Source organism: Mobula hypostoma, chromosome 2 (genome assembly GCF_963921235.1).
Source record: "Mobula hypostoma chromosome 2, sMobHyp1.1, whole genome shotgun sequence".
In the NCBI taxonomy this organism is placed as follows: Eukaryota; Metazoa; Chordata; class Chondrichthyes; order Myliobatiformes; family Myliobatidae; genus Mobula; species Mobula hypostoma.
In genome coordinates this window covers 68,746,961-68,771,648 of record NC_086098.1, presented here as the reverse complement: position 1 = coordinate 68,771,648, position 24,688 = coordinate 68,746,961, and the positions used below count along the sequence as shown (strand labels likewise).

The following is a 24,688-nucleotide window of genomic DNA, read 5'->3' as shown; positions in this document are numbered from 1 at the left end:
TGGATCACTGTGAATCTTGAATTACAGAGAAAGGTTGAATAGGTTAGGGCTTTATTCTCAGTGGCATGTGAGAACCAGGAGAGATCTTTTAGAAGTGTCCAAAATTATGAGGGGTGTAGGTAGGGTAAATGCATAGAAGCTTTTTTTTCCCTCTGAGGTTCGGTGAGACTTGAACTAGAGGTCATAGGTTTAGGGTTAAAGATAAAATATTCAAGAGGAATCTGACATGGAACTTCATTCAAACAGAGGAGCTAATGTGGAATGAACTGCCAGCAGAAGTGGTGGATGGTGTTTCATTTAAGAGATGTTTGGATAGGTATGTGGATGGGAGGGATTTGAGAGGCAGGTAGGTAGGAATAGGCAGAAGACCAGGTCAGCATGGACTAGATGGGCTGAAGAGCTTGTTTCAGTGCTGTAGGGCACTTATTTCCTTTGCTTCCCCTTCTTATTTTTATTTTCATCTGAGTGAACAAGTAGGGAATTTATTTCAGAACACTTGTGAAACCTACAGTCCACCACACATTTAGCAGCAATAGCCTTGATTGTTCTGTTCAAGTCATTGGAGAGGGAATCAGAGGCAAGATAGCAAAATACTGGCCAAAACTGTCTTGGCAAGGATTATAGGTTCATTTTAACAATTAATTAGTCAGGACAATTAGAAAAGCTGAGCAGATGCCATGTTTTAGAGCCAGCATGTAAGTTCTAGGATAAATAAAGGATCAAGTTAAAATCCTTGTAAGATGATTGGGAAATGCCGAATAATGGGAATTGCAAAATAAAACAGCATAAGTTTTAACTAAATCTTTCACATTTCAATCAAAAGTCTTCCTCTGGGACATGGCCAAAACTTTACTTCAAAAGCAGACTTCTGAAAATGAGGATAGTTACCCAGAGAGGTAGGAATGCAATTATATTCAAATTGATTTCAGAGCAATATAATTAATGGTCTACTATAACTTGACTGCACTGAACCCTAGACCTTTTAACAATAACATACCTTTGTGCAGAATTGGATGCTTCAGAGATGGCATCATATATCACAGCTTTCACAGAAATGTTTCAGTCTCATCCTCTTGACAAAATATCAAAAAAGCTTCCCCTCCACTAAATAGAAAATGGATTTCAGTATAATGCAGGCAAATATGCAATCAATAGCTTGCACAGCAGTGTCCGGAAAATAGCAGAGGCAAATGGCTATGCATGGTCGGAGGAGGCTTATGAGGTGCTCCAGGGTTGTTTTGAGGTGACAGACAGGCAGGCACTCTGTGAGCCACATGGAGAGGATATTGATGGGCTCACAGAGTGCATGACTGATTACATCAACTTCTGTGTGGATTGCAATGTTCCGACAAGAACTGTCCTTTGTTATTCAAATAACAAGCCATGGGTAACAAAGGACATTAAGGACATCCTGTACACTAAAAAGAGGGTGTTTAGAGATGGAAATAGGGAGGAGTTGGGGGCAATACAGAGGGACCTGAAAGCCAGGATCAGGGAGGCTAAAGACAGGTATGGGAGGAAGCCTGAGTGAAAACTCCAGCAGAACAACATGAGAGAGGTCTGGAGGGGGATGAGGAGCATCACTGGGTTCCGGAAAACTAGCAACAGAGGAGCTGGAGGCAGTGTGGACAGGGCCAACGAACTTAACCTGTTCTTTAACAGATTTGACATTGTGGCCCCTGACCATCCCCCATATGAGTAATCTGTTGTCGGCCCCCAACCAACACATATTCCACTCTCCCCTCCTACCCCTCCTCACAGCCCCCACCCTGCTCTCATGACTATACTCCTTCCCCACACAAAACCACCACTGTGGGCTTCACAGCTGAACAGGTGAGAAGACAGCTGAAACGTCTCAACCCAAGCAAGGCTGCAGGACCGGATGGTGTCAGTACCAGGGTGCTCAAAGCCTGTGCCCCTCAGCTGTGTGGAGTACTTCGCCATGTCTTCAACCTGAGCCTGAGGCTCCGGAGGGTTCCTGTGCTGTGGAAGACGTCCTGCCTCGTCCCTGTGCCAAAGGCGCCGCGCCCCAGCGGCCTCAATGACTACAGACCGGTGGCATTGACCTCCCACATCATGAAGACCCTGGAGAAACTTGTTCTGGAGCTGCTCCGGCCTATGATTAGGCCACACTTAGATCCCCTCCAGTTCGCCTACCAGCCCCGACTAGGAGTTGAGGATGCCATTGTCTACCTGCTGAACCGTGTCTACGCCCACCTGGACAAGCCAGTGAGCACTGTGAGGGTCATGTTTTTTGACTTCTCCAGTGCGTTCAACACCATCCGCCCTGCCCTGCTGGGGGAGAAGCTGACAGCGATGCAGGTGGATGCTTTCCTGGTGTCATGGATTCTTGATTACCTGACTGGCATACCACAGTACGTGTGCTTTTAACACTGTGTGTCCGACAGAGTGATCAGCAGCACTGGGGCTCCACAGGGGACTGTCTTGTCTCCCTTTCTCTTCACCATTTACACCTTGGACTTCAACTACTGCACAGAGTCTTGTCATCTTCAGAAGTTTTCTGATGACTCTGCCATAGTTGGATGCATCAGCAAGGGAGATGAGGCTGAGTACAGGGCTACGGTAGGAAACTTTGTCACATGGTGTGAGCAGAATTATCTGCAGCTTAATGTGAAAACGACTAAGGAGCTGGTGGTAGACCTGAGGAGAGCTAAGGCACTGGTGACCCCTGTTTCCAACAAGGGGGTCAGTGTGGACATGGTGGAGGATTACAAATACCTGGGGATACGAATTGACAATAAACTGGACTGGTCAAAGAACACTGAGGCCGTCTACAAGAAGGGTCAGAGTCATCTCTATTTCCTGAGGAGACTGAGGTCCTTTAACATCTGTCGAACCATGCTGAGGATGTTCTATGAGTCTGTGGTGGCCAGTGCAATCATGTTTGCTGTTGTGTGCTGGGGCAGCAGGCTGAAGGTAGCAGACACCAACAGAATCAACAAACTCATTTGTAAGGCCAGTGATGTTGTGGGGATGGAACTGGACTCTCTCACGGTGGTATCTGAAAAGAGGATGCTGTCCAAGTTGCATGCCATCTTGACAATGTCTCCCATCCACTACATAATGTATTGGTTGGGCACAGGAGTACATTCGGCCAGAGACTCATTCCACCGAGATGCAACACAGAGCGTCATAGGAAATCATTCCTGCCTGTGGCCATCAAACTTTACAACTCCTCCCTTGGAGGGTCAGACACCCTGAGCCAATAGGCCGGTCCTGGACTTATTTCCTGGCATAATTTACATATTATTATTTAATTATTTATGGTTTTATTACTAGTTAATTATTTATGGTGCAACTGTAACGAAAATCAATTTCCCCCGGGATCAATAAAGTATGACTATAACTATAACTATGACTATAACTATTATTTTTCACTGATGATAGTTGAGAGATAGCACCAGATAGGAAACTTATGAGAGAGGAGATATTGGTATAGAGAAAACCTTCCAATGATGAGAAATTATAGTAAGACTGAACAAATTTGCTAAGTTTTATTCTGTTTCCATCTTCCGGTTCACTCTTGAAGCCATTATAGGATAAGCTTACCCTATAATGGCTTCAAGAGTGAACAGGAAGATGGAATAACTCTACCTTAGGACAGCAGCCTGGAGTAGAGATTTCTATGTTTGACTGAGTTGCTGGAATGGTGAGATTTTCACTCATAGAGGACTGGGAATCAATGTAATAGAACATGGATCATAGAAACAGAACAGGTCCTTGGGCCCTTCGTGATGTGTTGACCTTTTAACCTACTCCAAAATCAATCTAACCTTTCCCTCCCATATAACCCTCCATTTTTCTTTCATCCATGCGCTTATCCATTAAATGTCGCTAATATATCTGCCTCTGTCACCACCCCACCAGCATGTTCCATGCACTTACCAGCTCTGACAATCCTCCTATACTTTGCTGCCATCAGTTGAAATTATAACTCCTGTATTAGCCAGTGCTGTCCTAGGAAATAGGTGCTGTTGTCCATAGAATCTATCTATACCTCTTACCACCTTATCAAGTCACCTTTCATCTTCCTTCGCTCCAAGGACAAAAGCCCCAGCTCACTCAGTCTTTCCTCATAAAAGATGTTCTCTAATCCAGGCAGTATCCTGATAAATCTTCTTTGCACCCTCTCTAAAGCTTGCACATCCTTCCGATAATGAAGCGACCAGAACTGAACACAACACAGCAAGTAAAGTCAAATCAGAGTTTTACAGATCAGCAATGTTACCTCATGGATTTTAAACTGAATCCCTCGACTCATGAGGGCCAATGCGGCATATGCCTTCCTCACAACCCTATCAACCTTTGCAACAATTTTCAGGGAATCTATGGATGCAGAACCAAGATCCCTCTGTTACTTCACACTGCTTAGAGTCCTGCCATTAACCTTATACTCTGCCTTCAAGTTTGACCTTGCAAAGTATATCACTTCATACTTTTCCAGATTGAATTGCATCTGCCTCTTCTCAGCTCAGCTCTGATCAATTCAATGTCCCATTGTAACCTACAATACCCTCAACACTATCCACAATATCACCAAATATGTGCATGCCATTATTGTTATTAATCTTTAAAAAAAACAAGCATTTCTGACTTTCTAAACTTAATTGATAGAACAAATGCTCACTTTATATTTAGAAATGGTCTGCAGTTCCAAGCTGACCAATCTCGTCCAATACATGCTATGACACTCAAATACTATTTTAACCGTAAGCCACATAATATCCTTTGAAGACATCTTGAACAATGGAGAAATAGACAAACATATCCATAATTGCATTTCAATTTCGCACACTTTTATAGTCTTGATAGGGCAATAAAAAGGAATGCTGCATTCAGTGTATGTATACAGAAACTAGAATGCAAGAACTTATTAAGCAAGTTCCAGCTTGAAAATTCTTGTGGAATGATATGAAATTAAACAAAGATATTTGAAGATTAAGAAATTTTGAAATGAGAAAAAAGCATTCTCAGTGTTTGGCAATGCCTGTGGGATTTGTTGCAATTAAAGATAAATGTAATTGATGATTGAAACAAGGGAGTAAATAGTAATTTAAAGCATACAACTGATCTCTTTAAAGTTACAGAATGTTAACAAGTATTTTATGGTAGTTGAACATAAACTGGAAGTCCCCTCCCCCCACCCCCAGTGCTCCTGAACCTTTGATCAAAAACAGTAAAAGTGGTTGTAAAGTTGTTGAAGTGTTGTAAAAATTGTAGACAATTGATTATGAGCTAGAAAGCTGAGAGTAGAGATAAGAGTATTTATTCCTTTTGGCAGGCTGTGCCTTGTAATATCTCCTAGGGATCTGCTCTGTATCTTGAATTATATAGTACAGAAAAAAGACTCTTCAGTCCACCATCCATGCTAACCACAGTGCCTGCCTAAGACAATATCGTCTGCTTGTATTTTGCTTATATCCCGCTGAACTATCCTATCTATGTACCAACCAAATGTCTTTTAAACTTTGTATTTTTATGTACATCCACCCAGTATCCTCTGTGTAACAATCTTGCTCCTTTACATCTTTACCTAATCGCCTTAAATCCATAAATATGGGAGTTTTACGCTCCCATAACCTGAATCATGACTGCAACTAGCTAGTAAGCATATGGCCCTTATGTTTCTGTATAGCTCTACAGTGTCACTACTTATCCTCCTTTGCTCTGGCAAAAACAATTCCACACTATCCAGACTCCCCTTATAACTCAAGCCCTCTAGTCCGAGTAACATCCTTGTGAACATCTCTAGCTTGATCATATCCTTTCTAATAACAAGGTGGCCAAACCTGGAGACAATACTCCAAATATGGTCTTATCGAAGTCTTGTGACCTGACGACCCAATGCCCTGTCAGATGAAGGCAAGAATACCATATACATTCTTCACCACCCTGTCTAACTATGTCACCTTCTTCAAGAAACTATGTACCCCTACTTTTTGATCTCTGTGTTCACAACACTTTTCCAGGGCTCTGTCATTTACAGTGTGTATCTTATTTTGGTTTCACTTCCCAAAATGCATCACTTTGCATTAGTCTGTATTAAATTTTATCCGCTCTTCCCTCGACTACTCTCCTGGTTATTGAATTCCTGTTCTAATCTTCAATAGCCTTCTTCATTGTCCTCCACACCACCCCAGTTTTGGTGTCATCTGCAAACGTTCTAATCGTGCCACCTGCATTCTCGTCTGAGTTGTTAGTGTACATGACAAACAGCAGAAGACCCAACACAGATGTCTGGAGCATATTGCTCATCACATGACACCAATTTTAAAAATGACTCTCCGACACCACCCTCTGAGTCTTAGCACTAAGCAATTGTGTAACCAGTTGGCTAGCTCACCATGTCAGTTTATCCTGTGGGGCCTTGGCTTGATAAAGTCGATATGGACACCAACTATGGCCCTGCCATCATCAATCATCTCTGCCATCTCTTCAGCCTCGAATAAAACATAAGTGCTAAATTCCACCTCTACTGAGCTGTGTATCACCCGGGTAATCTTGGTTTCCATTCTGTCAGACATTCCAGAATTTCCACAGCCACTGCTGGGTGGAGAAAAAATTGGCAAAAATCCAAAACCATTACCATTTTGTAAAGTTTCTTAATATCCATCATATTCAGATGCATTTAAATTTCTTAAAATTCAAATATACAACTAATTATTGTCTTTTAACTTGATGATTATAAAATTATTAAAAGACTGGTCAATTATTAAAATATCCAGCAAATATAAAATAATTAAATTTTTTTTTAACCTATCTTAAGCAAGGCTGTAGATGGCTACAGAACTGAGTGAGCTGAGAAATCTAAGAAGGCACTGAATCTGTTAACATTTTCAGCTATTCACAACATACAGTACTGTGCTAACTTCTTAGGCACATATGTATATAGTTAGGTTGCCTAAGACTTTTGCATAGTACTGTTGTAATTTTATGTATTTCACTATACTGCTGCCACAAAAAAAAACATATTTCATGACATATGAGTGGTGATTCTGATATGGGTCTCTATTTTGGACTGAAGCAGGGAATTATGATTTGGAAAAGGGGAAGGGAGAGGGGAAGGAACGGGATGCACCAGAGAGACATTCTGTAATGATCAATAAACCAATTGTCTGGAATCAAATGGCCTTGCCTGGTGTCTCAATGCTGAGTGTGTCTGCACTCGTGCCACCTCCACCACAGCACTCTTTCTCTGCCACCTGTCCCACAGCCCACCCATGGCATTCTACCATCATCATTCCCAACATCCTTTGCTCTTGCCATGTTAACAATCTTGTTTGATGCTCCTCATTGACAAATACAGTACTGCACAAAAGACTTTTAGACAGCTAAGCACCCTAACTATGTACAGTCTATGTGCCTAAGACTTCTGCACAGTACTATACATACATTAACAGTTTGGAAGAGGGGACCAAATGTTGCAAATCTAAATTTTCTGATGATAATAACTTGAGTGGAAAAATGAATTACGCTGGAGATGCAGAGAGTTTGCAAAGGGATATAGATAGGTTAAATGAGTGGGAAGGAGCCTGGTTGATGGAGTACAATGTTGATAAATGTGAGGTCATCCATTTTGGAAGGAAAATAGAAGATCAGATTATGATTTAAATGGTAAAAGATTGCAGCATGTTGTTATGAAGAGGGACGGGAGTGCTTGTGCATGAATTGCAAAAGGTTGATACGTAGGTGCAACAGGCTATCAAGGAGGCAAGTAAAATGTTGCTTCAATTGCCAGTGCAATGGATGGAATTTAAAAGCAAAATGTTTATGCTGCAACCAGTGAATATTAGTGAGGCCGCACCTGGAGTACTGCGTGCAATTCTGATCTCCTTTTTTTTGAGGAAAGATAGACTGGCTTTGGAAGCAGTGCAGAGGAAGGTTAATAGGTTGATGCTGGAGATTTTAAGGGGTTAGCCTATAAGGAAAGACAGAGTTGCCTAGGACTATATTCACTGAAATTCAGAAGAATGAGAGGGAATCTTATAGAAACATATAAATTATAAAAGATTAGAAACACAAGAGATTGCACAGATGCTGGAAGTCCAGAATAATGCACACAAAATGCTGGAGGAGCTCAGCAGCTGACCTGCTGAATTCCAACGAAATTTATGAAAGGGTCAGTAATGTAAGATAGGGGCAGGAAAGCTGCTTCCATTAGTGAGTGAGATGAGAGCTAGGGCATATAGCATCAGGATTCAGCGGAATAAATGTGGGATGCAGATGAGGAGAAAATGCTTTACCCTGAGACTAGTGTTCACTCGGTAGAAGAACAAACTGGACGAGAATAACTTACCATCAACCTCATCATGCCACACAAGGACTTGGACATAGCCAGGACACAGCACAAATACTTTTTCTATTTGTGACTGCATGTTTTTTTCTGAAATCATAATCAGATATGCCTTTGTGCTATGTGCTATGTGTACTGTGTGCTGTTGGTAATGTGCTTTGCACTTGGCCCTGGAAGAGTGCTGTTTCATTTGGCTATATTCATGTATGGTTATAGATAATTAAACTTGAACTTGAACTAGAAATTCACTGCCCAGGACAGCAGTAGAGGCTACCTCATTAAATACATTTAAGACACAGTATATAGATGTTTGCATTGCCGGGGGAATTAAGGGTTAAAGGGAAAATGCAGGATGGTGGAGCTGAGTCCACAGCCAGATCAGCCATGATCTTATTGAGTGGTAGAGCAGGTTCGATGGGACCAATGGCCTAATCCAGCTTCTTTTCCTTATGTTCAGTTAGTTGATCCCTATAGCCATTTAGTAAGCAACGGCGTAATATGAAAAAGAGAATATAAGTATTTCTTTGTTCTGATTGATTACCATAAGATGGCTTGAACAATTCTCTGCTTTCCTGTGATTATCTACATCATAAATTCCAATAAATAAGCCAATTACTAGCTAATCTGTGGGATTCAGGGCCAGGTCTGATCTGAATGTAAAAGTCTTTTTCAATGACTCAAACTTTCCCACAGTTTTGGGTCAAGGTCAGGTTAGTGGCAGGGCATCCAATCACGTATATGGGGAACATGCCCCCAAAATTACTCCACAGCCAACAAAACCCTAGCCCCAGCTTTACTGACTTTAAAGGATACGAGATTTATAATCATTTTTTAATTGTGTCTGATTCCGCTATAAAAAAGAAAAAGAAAATTAAATCAGTTAAAAGCTCTTATAAGGGTTAAATTAATTTAAAATTAATTGAAAGGGAAACTTTGCTTTCCCCTCCTTTGCCCTGATATTCACATGTATAATGCTAGTAATGTAATGTAGCAGACTCAAATAATTCCATAAACTTAAGATAAAGATAAGCAGGAACATTTTTAATTGAATGATTAGGTTCTAGAAATATACTGAAATGGATTTAAGTTGAGTTAATGAATAAGGTTCAATGCACTAAAACAAACCCTAAGTTTAAACTTCTAGTTTTGTAGCATCATTGTCTTGATGTCAAGTGCTAAAATTTTCATTCTGACAACTTTTAAAGACGATGAACTGATAGCCTATAAATTTGGCTTTGTGCACCATTTAGTACAATCATAGTCAACATTCCAAATCAGTCAGCAAGTCCAATCTTCTGCATTGGATCATGCATTTTCAGAATTCCTAGTCTTCCTGCTTTTCATACAGTTAAATACGCATGTTCTAGTTTGGGACCACTAATGTTAGCCAGCATGATCTAGCCAAAGATGATGTCCACATCCACAATACTTCCACATTCAGTTTTGTGAATGCAACCATTTTTGGTGGCATCAGGACAATCCGGAAATGCCCAACAAGTATGGCAGAAAGAATGTGCTTTTTTTTTTGAGATAAATTATAAATCAAACCTATCTTCTCTTCTAGAAAATTGTGAGAAAATCCTAAATTATTATCATTCTTTTCCTGCATTCACAATGAGGAACCTGTATGCAGCTACAATGGTTGGAAAATGCAGTAAATGGACTTTTCTGAGTTGTGGGAGAGCATTATTAAGCACAAGAATGGCTCCCTTATACAACTATGGGCTTCATATATGTACGAAGCTAAATCTTCTCGCTTCTCAGTTATATTTTCAAAGTCAGCTCAGATGAATTGAAAACAATTAGACAGAATATGCTAATATTTGAAACCAAAAGAAAAACATTGAGGGGAATGAAAAGGATAAACAGAGGTATGTAGATAAATTATTTAGTAAATCACAAACGCAGAAAGGTCTGCAGATGTTGACCTTGTTGCGAGATGAGACCACCCTCAGGACCAGGATGAGGGAGCAACACCTTATATCCTGATTGGGTCCCCTCCAACCTGATGGCATGAATATCAATTTCTTCCTCCCCACCACCACCCACCCATTCCCCACGCTACCTGACCTGCTGAGTTCCTCCAGTATTGTGTGTGTGTGTGTGTGTGTGTGTGTGTGTGTGTGTGTGTGTTTTGCTAAAAAATATTTAGGCTATTTGATGTTGCCATCTAGTGGTCTCTTTATGAAGGGTAAGTATATCTCCAGAAAAGTCCCATCACTGAGGCAGCATATTTTCCCGTAATGTATGATGCTGCCATCAGCTGGACATTTGGGTAGCTGCTCCATTAGTTTATTTGTCAAGTACAGTATATTTAATCAAGGATGGAGAACCCGATGTATTTTTTTCTAACATACTTAAGAAGGTACTTGGTCCATCAAAATCAAATTGGTGAGGCTTCACTTGGAATATTATGAGCAGTTTTGGGCCCTTTAACAAAGGACGTGCTGACTTTGTAGAGGGTTCAAAAGTTTTTGTTCATGAAAATGACTCTGGGTTTGAAAGGCTTGTCACATGAAGAGTGTTTAATGGCTCTAGGCATCTACTCACTAGAATTCAGAAGAATGAGGAGTAACCTCATTGAAACCTATCGAATTTAGAAAAGCCTCACTAAACTGGATATGGAGGGGATGTTTCCTGTGGTGGGGAATCTAAGACCAGAGGACACAACCTCAGAAGAGAGGATGTCTTTTTAGAAAGGAGATGAACAAGAATTTATTAGCACAGTGTGGTAAATCTGTCAAACTTGTTGCCACAGCCAGCAGCGGAGACCAAGTTATTGAGTATATTTAAGGCAGAGGTTGGTAGATTCTTGATAAGTTGGGGCATGAAGGGATATGGAGAGAAGGCAGAAAATTGGTGTTGACAGGGAAAATGGATCAGCCATGATGAAGTGGCGGAGCAGACTCGATTGGCCAAGTAACCTAATTCAGCTCCTATATCTTATGGTTTTATGGCCTTCTATTTGGAGGCACAAAATAAAATAGATCGACGTCAGCATGATTTCCTTCAGAGGAGAACTTGACTGACAAATCTGTTGGACTTCTGTGAAGAAATAACTGATAGAATAGACAAAGGAGAGTCAGTGGGTGTTGTTCACTTAGATTTTTGGAAAGCCTTTGGCAAGGCCCTCCATATGAGGCTGTGAAACAAGGTAAGGGCACATGGTATTGCAAGAAGGGTTCTAGATTGGACAGAAGACTGGCTGACTGACCAGTCTAGGACCAGAGGGTACAGCCATGGAATAGAAGGGTGTCCCTTTAGAACAGAGATGAGGAGGTTCTTTAACCAGAGGGTGGTGAATCATTGGAATTTATTACTACAGGTGGCAGAAGAGGCCATGTCATTGGGTATATTTAAAGTGGAGGTTAATAGGTTCTAGATTAGTAAGGATTTCAAAGAATATGGGGAGGGGGAATGCAGAAGAATGGGGTTGAAAGGGAAAGTCAATCAGCCGTGATAGAAAGGTGAAGCAGACTAAGTCTGCCCTATATTTTATGGTCTTATGCCCACAACTCCACCCTAATTATCCACTACTCACAACATATGTAATCTGGGGGTAATTTGGAGTAGATAATCTGAATCAGAATCAGAATCAGGTTTATCATCACCGGCATGTGATGTGAAATTTGTTAACTTAGCAGCAGCAGTTCAATGCAATACATAATCTAGCAGAGGGAGAGAAAAAATATCATAATAAATAAAATAAAACATAATAATGAATAAACAAGTAGATCAATTACATATATTGAATAGATTTTTAAAAATGTGCAAAAACAGAAATACTGTATATTAAAAAAGTGAAGTAGTGTCCAAAGCTTCAATGTCCATTTAGGAATCAGATGGCAGAGGGAAAGAAGCTGTTCCTGAATCGCTGAGTGTGTGCCTTCAGGCTTCTGTACCTCCCTCCTGATGGTAACAGTGAGAAAAGGGCATGCCCTGGGTGCTGGAGGTCCTTAATAATGGACGCTGCCTTTCTGAGACACTGCTCCCTGAAGATGTCCTGGATACTTTGTAGGCTAATGCCCAAGATGGAGCTGATTAGATTTACAACCTTCTGCAGCTTCTTTCGGTCCTGTGTAGTAGCCCCTCCATACCAGTCAGTGATGCAGCCTGTTCGTATGCTCTTCGCAGTACAACTATAGAAGTTTTGAGTGTATTTGTTGACATGTCAAATCTCTTCAAACTCCTAATGAAGCATAGCCGCTATCTTGCCTTCCTTATGACTATATTGATATGTTAGGACCAGGTTAGATCCTCAGAGATCTTCACACCCAGGAAATTGAAGCTGCTCACTCTCTCCACTTCTGATCCTTCTATAAGGAGTGGTATGTGCTCCCTTGTCTTACCCTTCCTGAAGTCCACAATCAGCTCTTTCGTCTTACTGATGTTGAGTGCCAGGTTGTTGCTGCGGCACTATTCCACTAGTTGGCATATCTCACTCCTGTACGCCCTCTCGTCACCACCTGAGATTCTACCAACAATGGTTGTATCATCAGCAAATTTGTAGATGGTAATTGATCTCTGCCTAGCCACGCAGTCATGTGTATACAGAGAGTAGAGCAGTGGGCTAAGCACACACCCCTGAGGTGCGATAGTGTTGATCGTCAGCGAGGAGGATATGTTATCACCAATCCCAGACTGTGATCTTCCAGTTAGAAAGTCGAGGATCCAATTGCAGAGGGAGGTACAGAGGCCCAGGTTCTGCAACTTCTCGATCAGGATTGTAGGAATGACGGTATTAAATGCTGAGCTTTAAATGATGAACAGCATCCTGACGTAGGTGCTTGTGTTGTGTTGTCTATGTGGTCTAAAGCTGTGTGGAGGGCCATTGAGATTGTGCCTGGTGTTGACCTATTGTGGCGGTAGGCAAATTGCAATGGGTCCAGGTCCTTGCTGCGGCAGGAGTTCAGTCTAGTCATAACCAACCTCTCAAACCATTTCATCACTGTCGATGTGAGTGCTACCGGGTGATAGTCATTAAGGCAGCCAACAGTATTCTTCTTAGGCCATCAACAGGATCATGGGAAGACCAAAAGCAAAAGAAAAAATAATCTAAACTTGGAAGAGGTTAACATCCCTGATACAGTGAAAAACCTGGTGGAGTGGAACTTCAGGTGCAGATACCCAAGTCTGCAGAGAAGAGAACATCCCAGAGATACCATAATTGTGGTGATCTCATGAATTGAGGCAAACTGGATAGTGGTAACTTTAGAAGGGCCTCTCTGCTATCTGTTAAGAGAAGTTAATGAAATAGCCATCAGGCTCTTGAACCAGAGGGTTATCTTCACTCAACTTCAAAGGAAGATTCAAAATCTGGCTGAGTAGTGCCACAATAACAACCTCTAATGTTAGCAAGAACAAGCAGCTGATTATTGACTTCAGAAGGAGGAAATCGGAGGTCCATGAGCCAGACATCACTGGGGGAATCAGAGGTGGAGAGGGTCAGCAACTTTAAATTCCTTGGTGTTATTGTGTCCTCGGTCCAGCATGTAAGTGCAATTATGAAGAAAGCACAGCGGTGCCTCTACTTCCTTAGGAGTTTGCAAAGATTTGGATTGAGTGGTCCTACTGAGTAGCTCTCCAGGCTGCCGAGCTTGAGGAGAAAAGTGCTTTCATTAATCCTCTTTCTCCATCATGGCTGATCCCAGATCCCACTCAACCCCATATACTTTTATCCTTGCCATATCCTTTGATGCCCTAACCAATCAGGAGATGATCAACTTCTGCCATAAGTATACGCATGGACTTGGCCTCCACCATAGGCTTTGGCAGAGCATTCCACAAACTTGCTACTTTCTGGCTAAAAAAGAATTCTTTCTTACCTCTGTGCTAAAGGGTTGCCCCTTAATTTTGAGGTTATGGATACCCCCACCATAGGAAATGTCCTCTTCACATCCACCCTATCTAGTCCTTTCAACACTTATTAGGTTTCAATGAGATCCCCATGCAGTCTTCTAAATTCCAGTGGGTACAGGCCCAAAGCTGCCAAATGTTCCTCATATGTTAACCCCTTCATACCCAGAATCTTCCTTGTGAACCTCCTCTGGACTCTCTCCAATGACAACACATCCTTCCTGAAATATGAGTCCCAAAACTGTTGATGTACAAGAGATTTGGATTAATGATGCAGATTTGTTGATTCCAATCTCCATTAGGATTGGGTTTTGGTGAACCTAATGGGGTAGTATCCCTGCTTATATACCATCAGGCTACATATGTAGAAAGGTGACCTTTTTTTTTACGGCAAATGAATAGAAGAAAGGCTCTCCATGATCACTCTCAAGTAGCAGTGCTGCTTGCTGAATTCTTTTTGGAGCTGTTGTAAGAGGAGGGTAATGTCCTTTGCACCTCATCTGACGATGGAGACCATGCCTATGGTGTGGTGAGTAATTCTTCAGCCTCAGATTGAAAAAGGACCCTTGCAACAACTTCTCTTAACAGATAGCAGGGAGGCCCTTCTAAGGTTACCACTGTTCAGTTTGCCTCACCTACTGAAATCACCACAATTATGGTATCTCTAAACTCTTTGGCATGTCCTCTTCTCTCCAGACTTGGGTATCTGCAACTGAAGTTCCACTCCACCAGGTTTTATAACCATCTCAGGGATGTTAACCACTTCCAAGTTTAGATTGTTTTTTCCTTTGCCTGTGGTCTTCTCATGATCTTGTTGATGGAAAGACCATAAACCAAAGCAATGGCCAAAATAAAGCTGAAGTGTATTGTTTATAGAATATAAAACACTATATCTGTTGGAGTTAAGAACACACATCAAAGACAGCTGAAGTGTTCTTTTCAGCGGCCTCCAACAGATGCTGGACAAACTTCTCCTTCATTCTTTGTTCTCATTGGAGTGGTCCCTTTAGTGTTTGGCCTGCCCATGAGACATTAACTATTACTAATGAATTCGCACATGCCATGATTATCATTAGTTCCTGAACTACCACAGCTCTTTCCACTTACGATATCCTACTCTATAAGTCACAAGTTTTGTAAAATCTCAGCTCACAGGTACCTGTTAAGCCATCTCTTTCCTCTTACAGTGCAGTGGAGTTTCAATCCAAGAATGCGTTGGGTTTTCCAATAATTTAGCAACTAGATTTCCTGGTCATTCATCTCAAAGGAACCAAGTAAACGTGGATAATACAGGTATAGCACTGCTGCAAGCAGTCAAGTACAGGTGGTGCTGAGAATTTCCTGGTTAGTTGGACTGGTTGTGAAGCAAAACGACGTTTTGTTGTTGGGTTCCGCAGTCAAGGCTTTGACACAGTGAGACTATTGGTTTAGCTGCTCATCCTGTTCTCAGAGAATTTCCTTCATACATCCTTAACTCTGAGAGTATTGTATCTATTTGCTGAGATAAACATTCTGATGTCCTTTTGAATTTGATCACATTTTTTCTCATCATTATCATGCTCACTACTTTCCCATTCCACACTTATATTAACTTACTGGAAAGGAAGTCTTAATTCTCTACTCATATCTGTTGTCTGCTTTGCAAAGAACTGTGATCTGTACCATAATGTCTTTATGGATCCATCCAAAGAGATAAAGGTTTATTGACAAGGCAGCAGAATATTAAGACCCTTAAGTCTTGTTGCAGATGGGATATCTGTCAAACAATTACATTACTGGGAAGATGAACTACATGAATCTGCTGTCAATAGAATCAAAATATATTTATAAATGACTCAAAAAGGTTAACATTTAAAGACAAGTTAAAAGCACAATACGTATGTTTTTTCCTATTCAGTGTCAGTTTTCCAATCCTTCATAATTTTAAATCTTCCTATCTGCTCAGAAGAGGTGAAAAAGTGTGCAAAATGAAACGTGGTGGGTGTTTCATCTCGGGCTATGAAAGGTGAAAGAAAGAGGAAACAATATGAACAACATTGAAATATGACCCCGAAAGCAGATGAGAGATATTTGGGAGAAACATGGAAAGAAAATGGATGCAACATGTGAGATGTGAAATTACTAAGGTCAATGATGTGAATATTCATCAATCTGGTAATATAAACGTGGTCCCAGCCAGGGGTCAGTGTCACAGCTTAAGAGGAATTGCCTGGCCTTCACATAAGAAGTTACTTTATTGGAGACCTATGACAGGACATAAATTTTGGCATGACCAGACATATTTAGTATAACGTTAAATTTTCCACTATATAGCAGCATGCTGAAGTACAAGTCTGGGCTACTCTTCCGCTGTTGGCCTGTCATCTCTTCTACTATTTGTCTCCGGCTGCACTCAGAAATTGACATCTTTTGTCCAAGAAGGCGGACCCAGGTTATCACCAACACAAGAAAGTCTTGGAGGAACTCAGCAGGTCAGGCAGCAACTGAATAGATAGTTGCCATTTTGGACGGAGACCTTTCTTCATGACCTCCAGTTGTGTTAGTAAAAGATCTTCACCTTACCACAGCAAAGCTCATCGTTTACTCCATCTCCCCCACCTCGATGTCTAATGGACTAAACAGCCCACCTCTACTACAACTATCAGCCATGGTTCCTGAACAACATTCTCAATAGGTTTCAATAGATCAGTAGGTGCAATTAATGTCAGAGAAGTGTATACAATATACATCCTGAAATTATTTTTCTTCGCAGACGTCCATGAAAACAGAGGAGTGACCCAAAGAATGAATGACAGTTAAAACATTAGAACCCCAAAGCCCCCCACACAACCCCTCCCACGCACAAGCTGCAGCAACGTTGTTACATCTGAATCTGAAATTATGTCTTCATTGGTACGGAGTGCAATGTCTAAAATCAAACACTATGCAGGTTCTTTAATGAATAACTTTCCAAACATTATTTATACATTTTAACTAACTGATCCCAATAATTGTTTAGCACCTCAGTCTGATCTACCTTCAGCTTCCTTTGTTCCTAATAGAACAACCTCACCATATCCAAACTTCTGACATAAATAAAACTCTCCAATCATAAATGGAAACATTCTCTTCATTCTCCCCTGCACTAGAATATCCTTCCGCTTAATTGATGAAGTTAATATATACCTGCCTGCAATAGGTAGTATCCTAATTGCATGATGTAGTCATAATTAAAATTTTATTTACACCCCTGTAACCTTCCAACCAATCTGTTTTTGGACCTTAAAGTTCCCTCATTATTATCCAATTGGATTAATTTTAATTGTTTGAAAAACATTACTTTTTTAAAGCAGTCTTCAATATTTTTGTAACTGGATATGTTTAAAGTGAATCGAACAAAACTTACTTCTGTTTAACGTCCCAGTGGTTTTTCTCTTGGACTGTGTACAGCAGAGTTCTTGAGATTAATCTTAATTTCCTGGAGATTCTTGGAGGAAACTGGAGATTTTGCAATACTGCGAATATAGATGGAGTTGGAACAATCACCCCACGGTTCACAGTTGGGGAATAGGTGGACTTTTGTGTGAAATTTGTTCATCTTGTTTGATTTCTCATGGGGATTCCTGTCATGCCTGGAATTCATGCTAGAACCTGGAAGATTGAATATCCTGTGTTTCTACGCGTAGTTACTCTATAGTACTGAAAACAAGTCTCCATTCTATAAAAGGTAATTATCTCTCATGTGATTATGTTTCAAGTGCAAGGTCATCATTGTGTGGGATTACTTTCACTTACAATCAGATTGAATAATTTAAACATTTTTCAACAAATTTTATGTTACCCTTAACGTGATCAAACCACTGTTGTGTTATTTGTTCTCCCTTCAACTTTCCTTAAAATTATTTTTCTGAACAATCCACAATCATGGAATCAGAATAAACGCAAAATTATTTTGCAAAATAGCAAGCTCCAACCAGCCACCATATGCAGAGTCAAGCATAATTTTCTCAGTGGTTTCACCCCCCCAATTCTCTTCCTGAGTATATTTCCACATCAAGAATGTTAACAAACTCAGAAGAAATATTCATAGCTATATGAATACACTGATTTATATGTCATAATTTCTATCTAACTTTGAGATGACTTCAAGACAGCATGTTCCAAAATAAGGCAAACATCCTTCCGGCTGTCATAGGTACTTACAGCTGTGGATCTCCGCACCAGATGGGACTTTGAAGGTGACACTCCCCTGATCTCTTCAAACATTCAGACTCTGACTGCTATCATTTATTTTCTCTTCCAATGTGTTGCTTTAACATTTACCTTCCTTCAATCAACTTGCTGTTAAGTTTATTTTTCTCCTCACCTCCAAGGCCGAGTAATTCTTTTAACCTTCTTTCTCCTGTAAGGTTTTAAATTAGGTCACGTTCTTTATCTGCTCCTCTGGGATGTCACTAGTTCTTTGAGCTAGTCAAGAGAATGTGCCTGGAAAGATAGATGTGTTTTCTAATTTTCTTTAACAGTTTGTCTTAATGGGAGTGTCTACTTGATCTGTGCTATTTTATCTATGTGTTTCCTTTGCAGAAGCTGAGCCAGGCTCGATATTGCCACCAATGTGATGGATTACCCTCCACCCAAACCAATGGCATGTGCAAAGCAAGTCCCTTTCATCCAAGGAAGTGTACTGGATTTCGTGCATTCAGAGTGACGCTAGTCCTCCAAATCTTCACAACTTGAGCACCCCTTTGTCACTGATAATGTGTCTACTAACACCAGAAAGGTAGTCACCCAGTGAACTGTTTTAAGATAAACAATTACAATGATCAAAAATGAAAGAAATGGCTTTAAGTGCCTTAGTTTTTCCTTCAGGCGTTGAAAGTGCGTAGCACTTTAATTAATACTATAAACCTTAAAAATTTCAAAATTATTTGAATTTCATTTGTCATTCCACTTTCCTGTTCTCTCCAGTCCTTCTGAGGGCACTATTATTTTGTTTTGGCTTTTGATATTGACTGGTTGAACAGTTTGCTAATAATGCACTATGGTTGTGTCTTTGCTGGAAGACTCAATATACTAAATGGACTTCCTCTAACCACGTTAATCTGAAAATCTTTCATAAAGCATCATCTGTGAGATTGTATTGAACTAAGACTATGTACAACTATAATGCATTGTGGGTAGTCTATTTTAATGAACACAACTGTAAAATTAAATACACTTGGCAGTGAAAAGCCTGTAAATAAAGATGCCTCATTATCCACAACCATTTAGATTCTGGTTCACTTATTATAGCAACAGACCCAACTAGTATGGATATTACTCTCTTTTAATGACTTTTAAGAAGTTAATGATGGTCCATAACAATTTTATCTTCAACACATAATTGCATAGTATTCACTTAACATGCTGACGATAAATTTTGTTTTTCAAAAATAAGTACTTTACTATTATTTACTGTGGAATTTCCTCTCTTTTAGTAAAAGGGAAAGTTCTCAGAGAAGTGTGAGTCTCAGTTCACTTTTCCTCTTACAGCCAGGCAGCCAGGGATATTCAGGGCATTGTAACTACTGCTGCAACAGCAGGAGAGCAGCCTCACATTTACAGATTTGTTTGATCTGATTTGATTTCCCACTGAGAAGGCAACCCCCAGGTCAAGCCTTTTTTTTATTACACAGTTTTTTTATAATTTGAAAAAAGCTATGGTCTTTGCCTAATTTATGTGTCCTTGTGTCTTATTCCTGGAGCTTTTTACGAGGTAACATCAAGGGCATAACTTTCTGGAAGGCCAGGAAGCCCCACCACTGCACAATTGCATGCACAAACAAAGTCCATGCCTAATAAGGCTTGGCATGCAAAAGTATGACAATAAGAGGGCAGAATTCGTGAAGTACTTATTATATTAGCTGAATATTTATTTGCCACAGCTGCCAGTACATACAATAAAGTTAAAATGTTAACACTGATCAGAGAACCACTGTGCTACAAATGTGGCAACACGATTTTATTTATAGTAAGATGTGTCAACATCCAGCATGACAAAATTGTACAAAGTTCACAATTTAAAAATGAATCATCACAGCAACTTGTGATTTCACACATTTATAGCAAAATTAAAATGTCAACAAATCCATGCTGTGTTGTACAAAAATAAATCAAACTTCAGTTCCACAGGGAGCACAATAAATAGTTTATACAAAATCCTGTCTTAATAAATGAATATTACTTAAATTAACTTAGAAATGAATATGAACAATAAGTTATTATAAATAAACTCTGACGAATCTGCAATAATCCTTATGAAATGTTAGCAGTCTAATATTTGACACGTCCGTGTTCACTATGTCAGAGTCACAGGTACATTTTGATTCGATATTATGTACCAACATCAGATGGGCAGCAGATTTGTGCTTAAAATCCCTTTTCCATTTACATAGGTGAGAACAGTAATAATCCAAAAGTCAAACTAGCTCTTACTCTATTAAAAGCATTACTATATTGGCATAGAAGCTGCAGACACAATGCAAGTGGAAAAAAAGGCATATGCAGTCAATGAAGAACAAAGCCCTAAAAGAGGCTAGGGCAAGTATATATGTATATACATACATATATATATAAATATATATATATGGCATAAGGTGAAAGACAAGCACCTTGCTTTAGCTCTCAAAAAGGCAATTCTGAACATGGCAGCTACAACTAATAGCACAACAGAAAGTAGGCACCATGCAGGCTCAAAGCCACATGGACCCAGAGTAATTACAGAATCTTTTCCCAGCTAGTTAAGAATATGTCCATTGGGAAAACTTTGTAAGTTTTGCACAATGACTATGAATAAAGTGCTGCTGGGATTGTGTTTCACATTGAATATTGTATCACATTTCCTGTCATGACCTCATTGTGCCCAATAGCTTCCATTATGGCTATTGCCACAACATTGGCCACATGGGCTTCTGTGTTTCATTTGTTCAGACTCATGCGACTTCTGTCATATGACTGATAATATCAGCAATTGCACACCTTATTATACTCTAGATATAGGACAAGGTAAGTGCAAAGTAGAACTGGCAGGTTTCTAGGGACAGTGACCCTGTAATTTCCAGTCAGATGAAATTATTAATAAGGTACAAAACCCATACTTCCTTCTACAGAGACCCATAGTACAGATATACATGTACTGTAAACTGCAAGACAAACTAACTTCACAGAAAGTGTGCTGTGGCATTCAGCGGCCATCCTATGTTCATTGAAGTGCATTGCCCTAAACGTCTTATAGCCTAGAAGGCTGATGAAGTCACAACACCAATCAGTGCAGGGTGTAAGTAATCCTTCTGTCAAGAAACCTTGTCTTGTAGTTTAGCCCTGGGCCCTCACTGGGCTACTTAGTTTTTAACCACAACCCCCACTGCTCGGTTTATTTTAAATAGAAATAATGCAGGATAGTGAGGACATAGGGCTATTTGGCAAACCTAAACTAAAACAATCTTAAAGCTACTCATTATTTCATTCACTGTACTAAAATCCCAAAACAATAATTTCATTTGAATGTCCCCACCTAATTGTAATCCATTTAAAACTAAAGCACATAATATTTTTAAAGCATTGTTCAAAACTAGAGCATTTTCGCTACCAATCCTTGTCTATTAAACAATATGCACATAAATTCTTTTATTTTTAATTATGTAAAACACAGTCTCCCATATGAGACAGAAAATCAGGGTATCCAAGTGACAGCGATACATAGATCATAGCTCACATGCTCCCAAGCTTTCTGTTATCTCTCAAATTCAATTTTAATATTAAATTCATCCTCTTTTGTAAAGCATTTGAAAGAATTCACTTCCTATTCAATTTTTTTCCATCAACCATTCAAGAGTATACACTCAAAAAAAGTGCATACGTTGGCAGCTATAAACATTACATGGCATCTTACACTATGTCATCTCATATGAAAACGTACAAAATGTGAATGTTTTTAAAAACTATATATTAAATGCAATTACTATTTTCAAAGCAGGACATAAAATCATTATGAAGTCTCTACGCATAACACCTTTGTAACAGAAATAAAGTTTTGTTATTCAACACTGTCTGGTAAATTAGAGCAGCAAAAATGAGAGGCATCCAAGCAAGATCTTTCTTAAAAACCAGAAAATGGTCCTTAGACCTGTATTCCTTTCACAGCTTGCTTTATATTTTCCAGCAGGGCCTTATTTTCTGGGCTCTGATAACGATCTTGATTTGTATACATGTCTGTTAAAGTCGTCACATAGGCATCAAAATTCTGTTCATTTATTGGATCCTACAACAAGAAAAAAATAGTTGTCAGGCTCCTTGTGAGAACTTCGCTGTCATGTAACAAATCAAATTTGTTGTCCTTTGGCACTCTATACAACTATGTTTGTAATGCCACAGTGTGCATTTATAGAACAACTTTGCTTTGGTAAATATTTATAAAAAGACTGTAATGGTGCAATATGGAGTTAGGTAAAAAGCTGAAAAGCTGAAACTCCAGGGCTGTAATCTTTGGATTGCTGCCTCAGCCACGCACCACTGAGGGTAAATAGAGGATGATTTGGCAAATGAATGTGTGGCTGAGCAACTGGTGCAGGAGGCAGGGTTTCAGATTTCTAGATCATTGGGATCTCTTCTGGGGAAGGTATGACCTGTATTAAAAGGGCAGGTTACACCTGTACCCATGGAGGACCAATGTCCTCGCAGGCAGGTTTGCTAGAGCTGTTGGGGAGAGTTTAAGCTAATCTGGTAGGGGAAGGGAACCAGAGTCATAGGGATCAAGAAGGGGCTGTTGCTATGCAAGTACGTGTAGTGTGCAGTGAAACTGCAAGGAATGACAGGCAGATGATAGGACAAAGTTGCAATCAGTGGGATGAGTGGAAATGTAATATGGGGGTAAAACCAAAAAATGGTGATGAACACAGGACTGAAAGTGTTGTATTTCAATGCAAACAGTATAAAGAATATGCTAGATGACCTTGTAGTGGAGTCAGAGATTAGAAGCACTGAGTCCTGGCTGAAAGAAAATCATAGTTGGGAGCTTAACATCCAAGGTATAACGTTGTATTAAAAGGTCAGGCAGATAGGCAGAGGAGATGGGGTGGCTCTGTTCGTAAAAAATGAACTCAAATCCTTGGAAGGTGGTGACATAGGATCAAAAGATGTTGAATCCTTGTTGGTAGTAAAGAAACCGTAAGGGTAAAAAGACCCTGATGGGAATTATACACAAGCCTCAGAATAGAAACATAGAAAATAGGTGCAGGAGTAGGCCATTTGGCCCTTCGAGCCTGCACCGCCATTCAGTATGGTCATGGCTGATCATCCAACTCAGAACCCTGTACCTGCCTTCTCTCCATACCCCCTGATCCCTTTAGCCACAAGGGCCATATCTAACTCCCTCTTAAATATAGCTAATGAACTGGCCTCAACTGTTTCCTGTGGCAGAGAATTCCACAGATTCACCACTCCCTGTGTGAAGAAGTTTTTCCTCATCACAGTTCTAAAAGGCTTCCCCTTTATCCTTAAACTGTGACCCCTCGTTCTGGACTTCCCCAACATCAGGAACAATCTTCCTGCATCTAGCCTGTCCAACCCCTTTAGGATTTTATATGTTTCAATAAGATCTCCTCTCAATCTTCTAAATTCCAGCGAGTATAAGCCTAGTCGATCCAGTCTTTCATCATATGAAAGTCCTGCCATTCCAGGAATCAATCTGGTGAACCTTCTTTGTACTCCCTCTATGGCAAGGATGTCTTTCCTCAGATTAGGGGACCAAAACTGCACACAATAGTAGTTAGAATGTGGGATACAAATTACAATGAGAGATAGAAAAGTCATGTAAAAAAGACAATGTGGCAGTCGTCATTTGGGATTTCAATACACAGGTATATTGGGAAAATCCCAAGAGATGGAATCTGAAGAATGCCTACGAGAAGCCTTTCTAGCGTAGTTTGTGGTTGAGCCCGCTAGGGGAAAGGGAACTCTGGATTGGATGTTTGGTAATGAATCACATCGGATTAGGGAGCTTAAGATAAAGTAACTATTAGGAGACAGTGATCATAATATGCCAGAATTCACTCTGCAGTTTGAGAGGCAGAAGCTAAAGTCAGACGTATCAGTATTACCCTTATGACGCAGTGATCACAATGTGATGGAGTTCACCCTGCAATTTGAGAGGGAGGTTTAAGTCAAATGTATCAGTATTAAAGTGGAGTAAAGGGAATTACAGAGAGGAGCTGGCCAAAGTGAAAAGGAAGGGGACACTAGCAGCAATAATGACAGATCAGTAATGGCTGGAGTTTCTGGGAGCAATTCGGAAGGTGCAGGTGAGATACATCCCAAAGATGAACAAGTATTCTAAAGGGAGGAGGATGCAACTGTAGCTGATGAGGGAAGTCAAAGACTGCATGAAAGCAAAAGAGAGGTCATACAATGCAAAATTCAAATTTATTGTCATTCAACTGTGCACACGTAAACAGCCAAACAAGACAATGTTCCTCCGGGCCAAGGTGCACATCAGAGTGCATA

General features: G+C 40.2%; 1 protein-coding gene across 11 annotated transcripts in view; it reads right to left on the bottom strand.

The window, feature by feature from the left end:
* Nucleotides 1-20,043: 20,043 nt before the first annotated feature.
* Nucleotides 20,044-24,688, bottom strand: part of LOC134340857 (myelin transcription factor 1-like protein) — a 441,621-nt gene continuing 436,976 nt past the window's right edge. For all 11 annotated transcript variants that reach the window (XM_063038433.1, XM_063038472.1, XM_063038480.1 and 8 more), the window contains one exon: nucleotides 20,044-22,448. In XM_063038433.1, coding sequence (XP_062894503.1) covers nucleotides 22,308-22,448 — 141 coding nt within the window. In that variant the 3' untranslated portion in view covers nucleotides 20,044-22,307. The remainder of the gene's footprint in view (nucleotides 22,449-24,688) is intronic.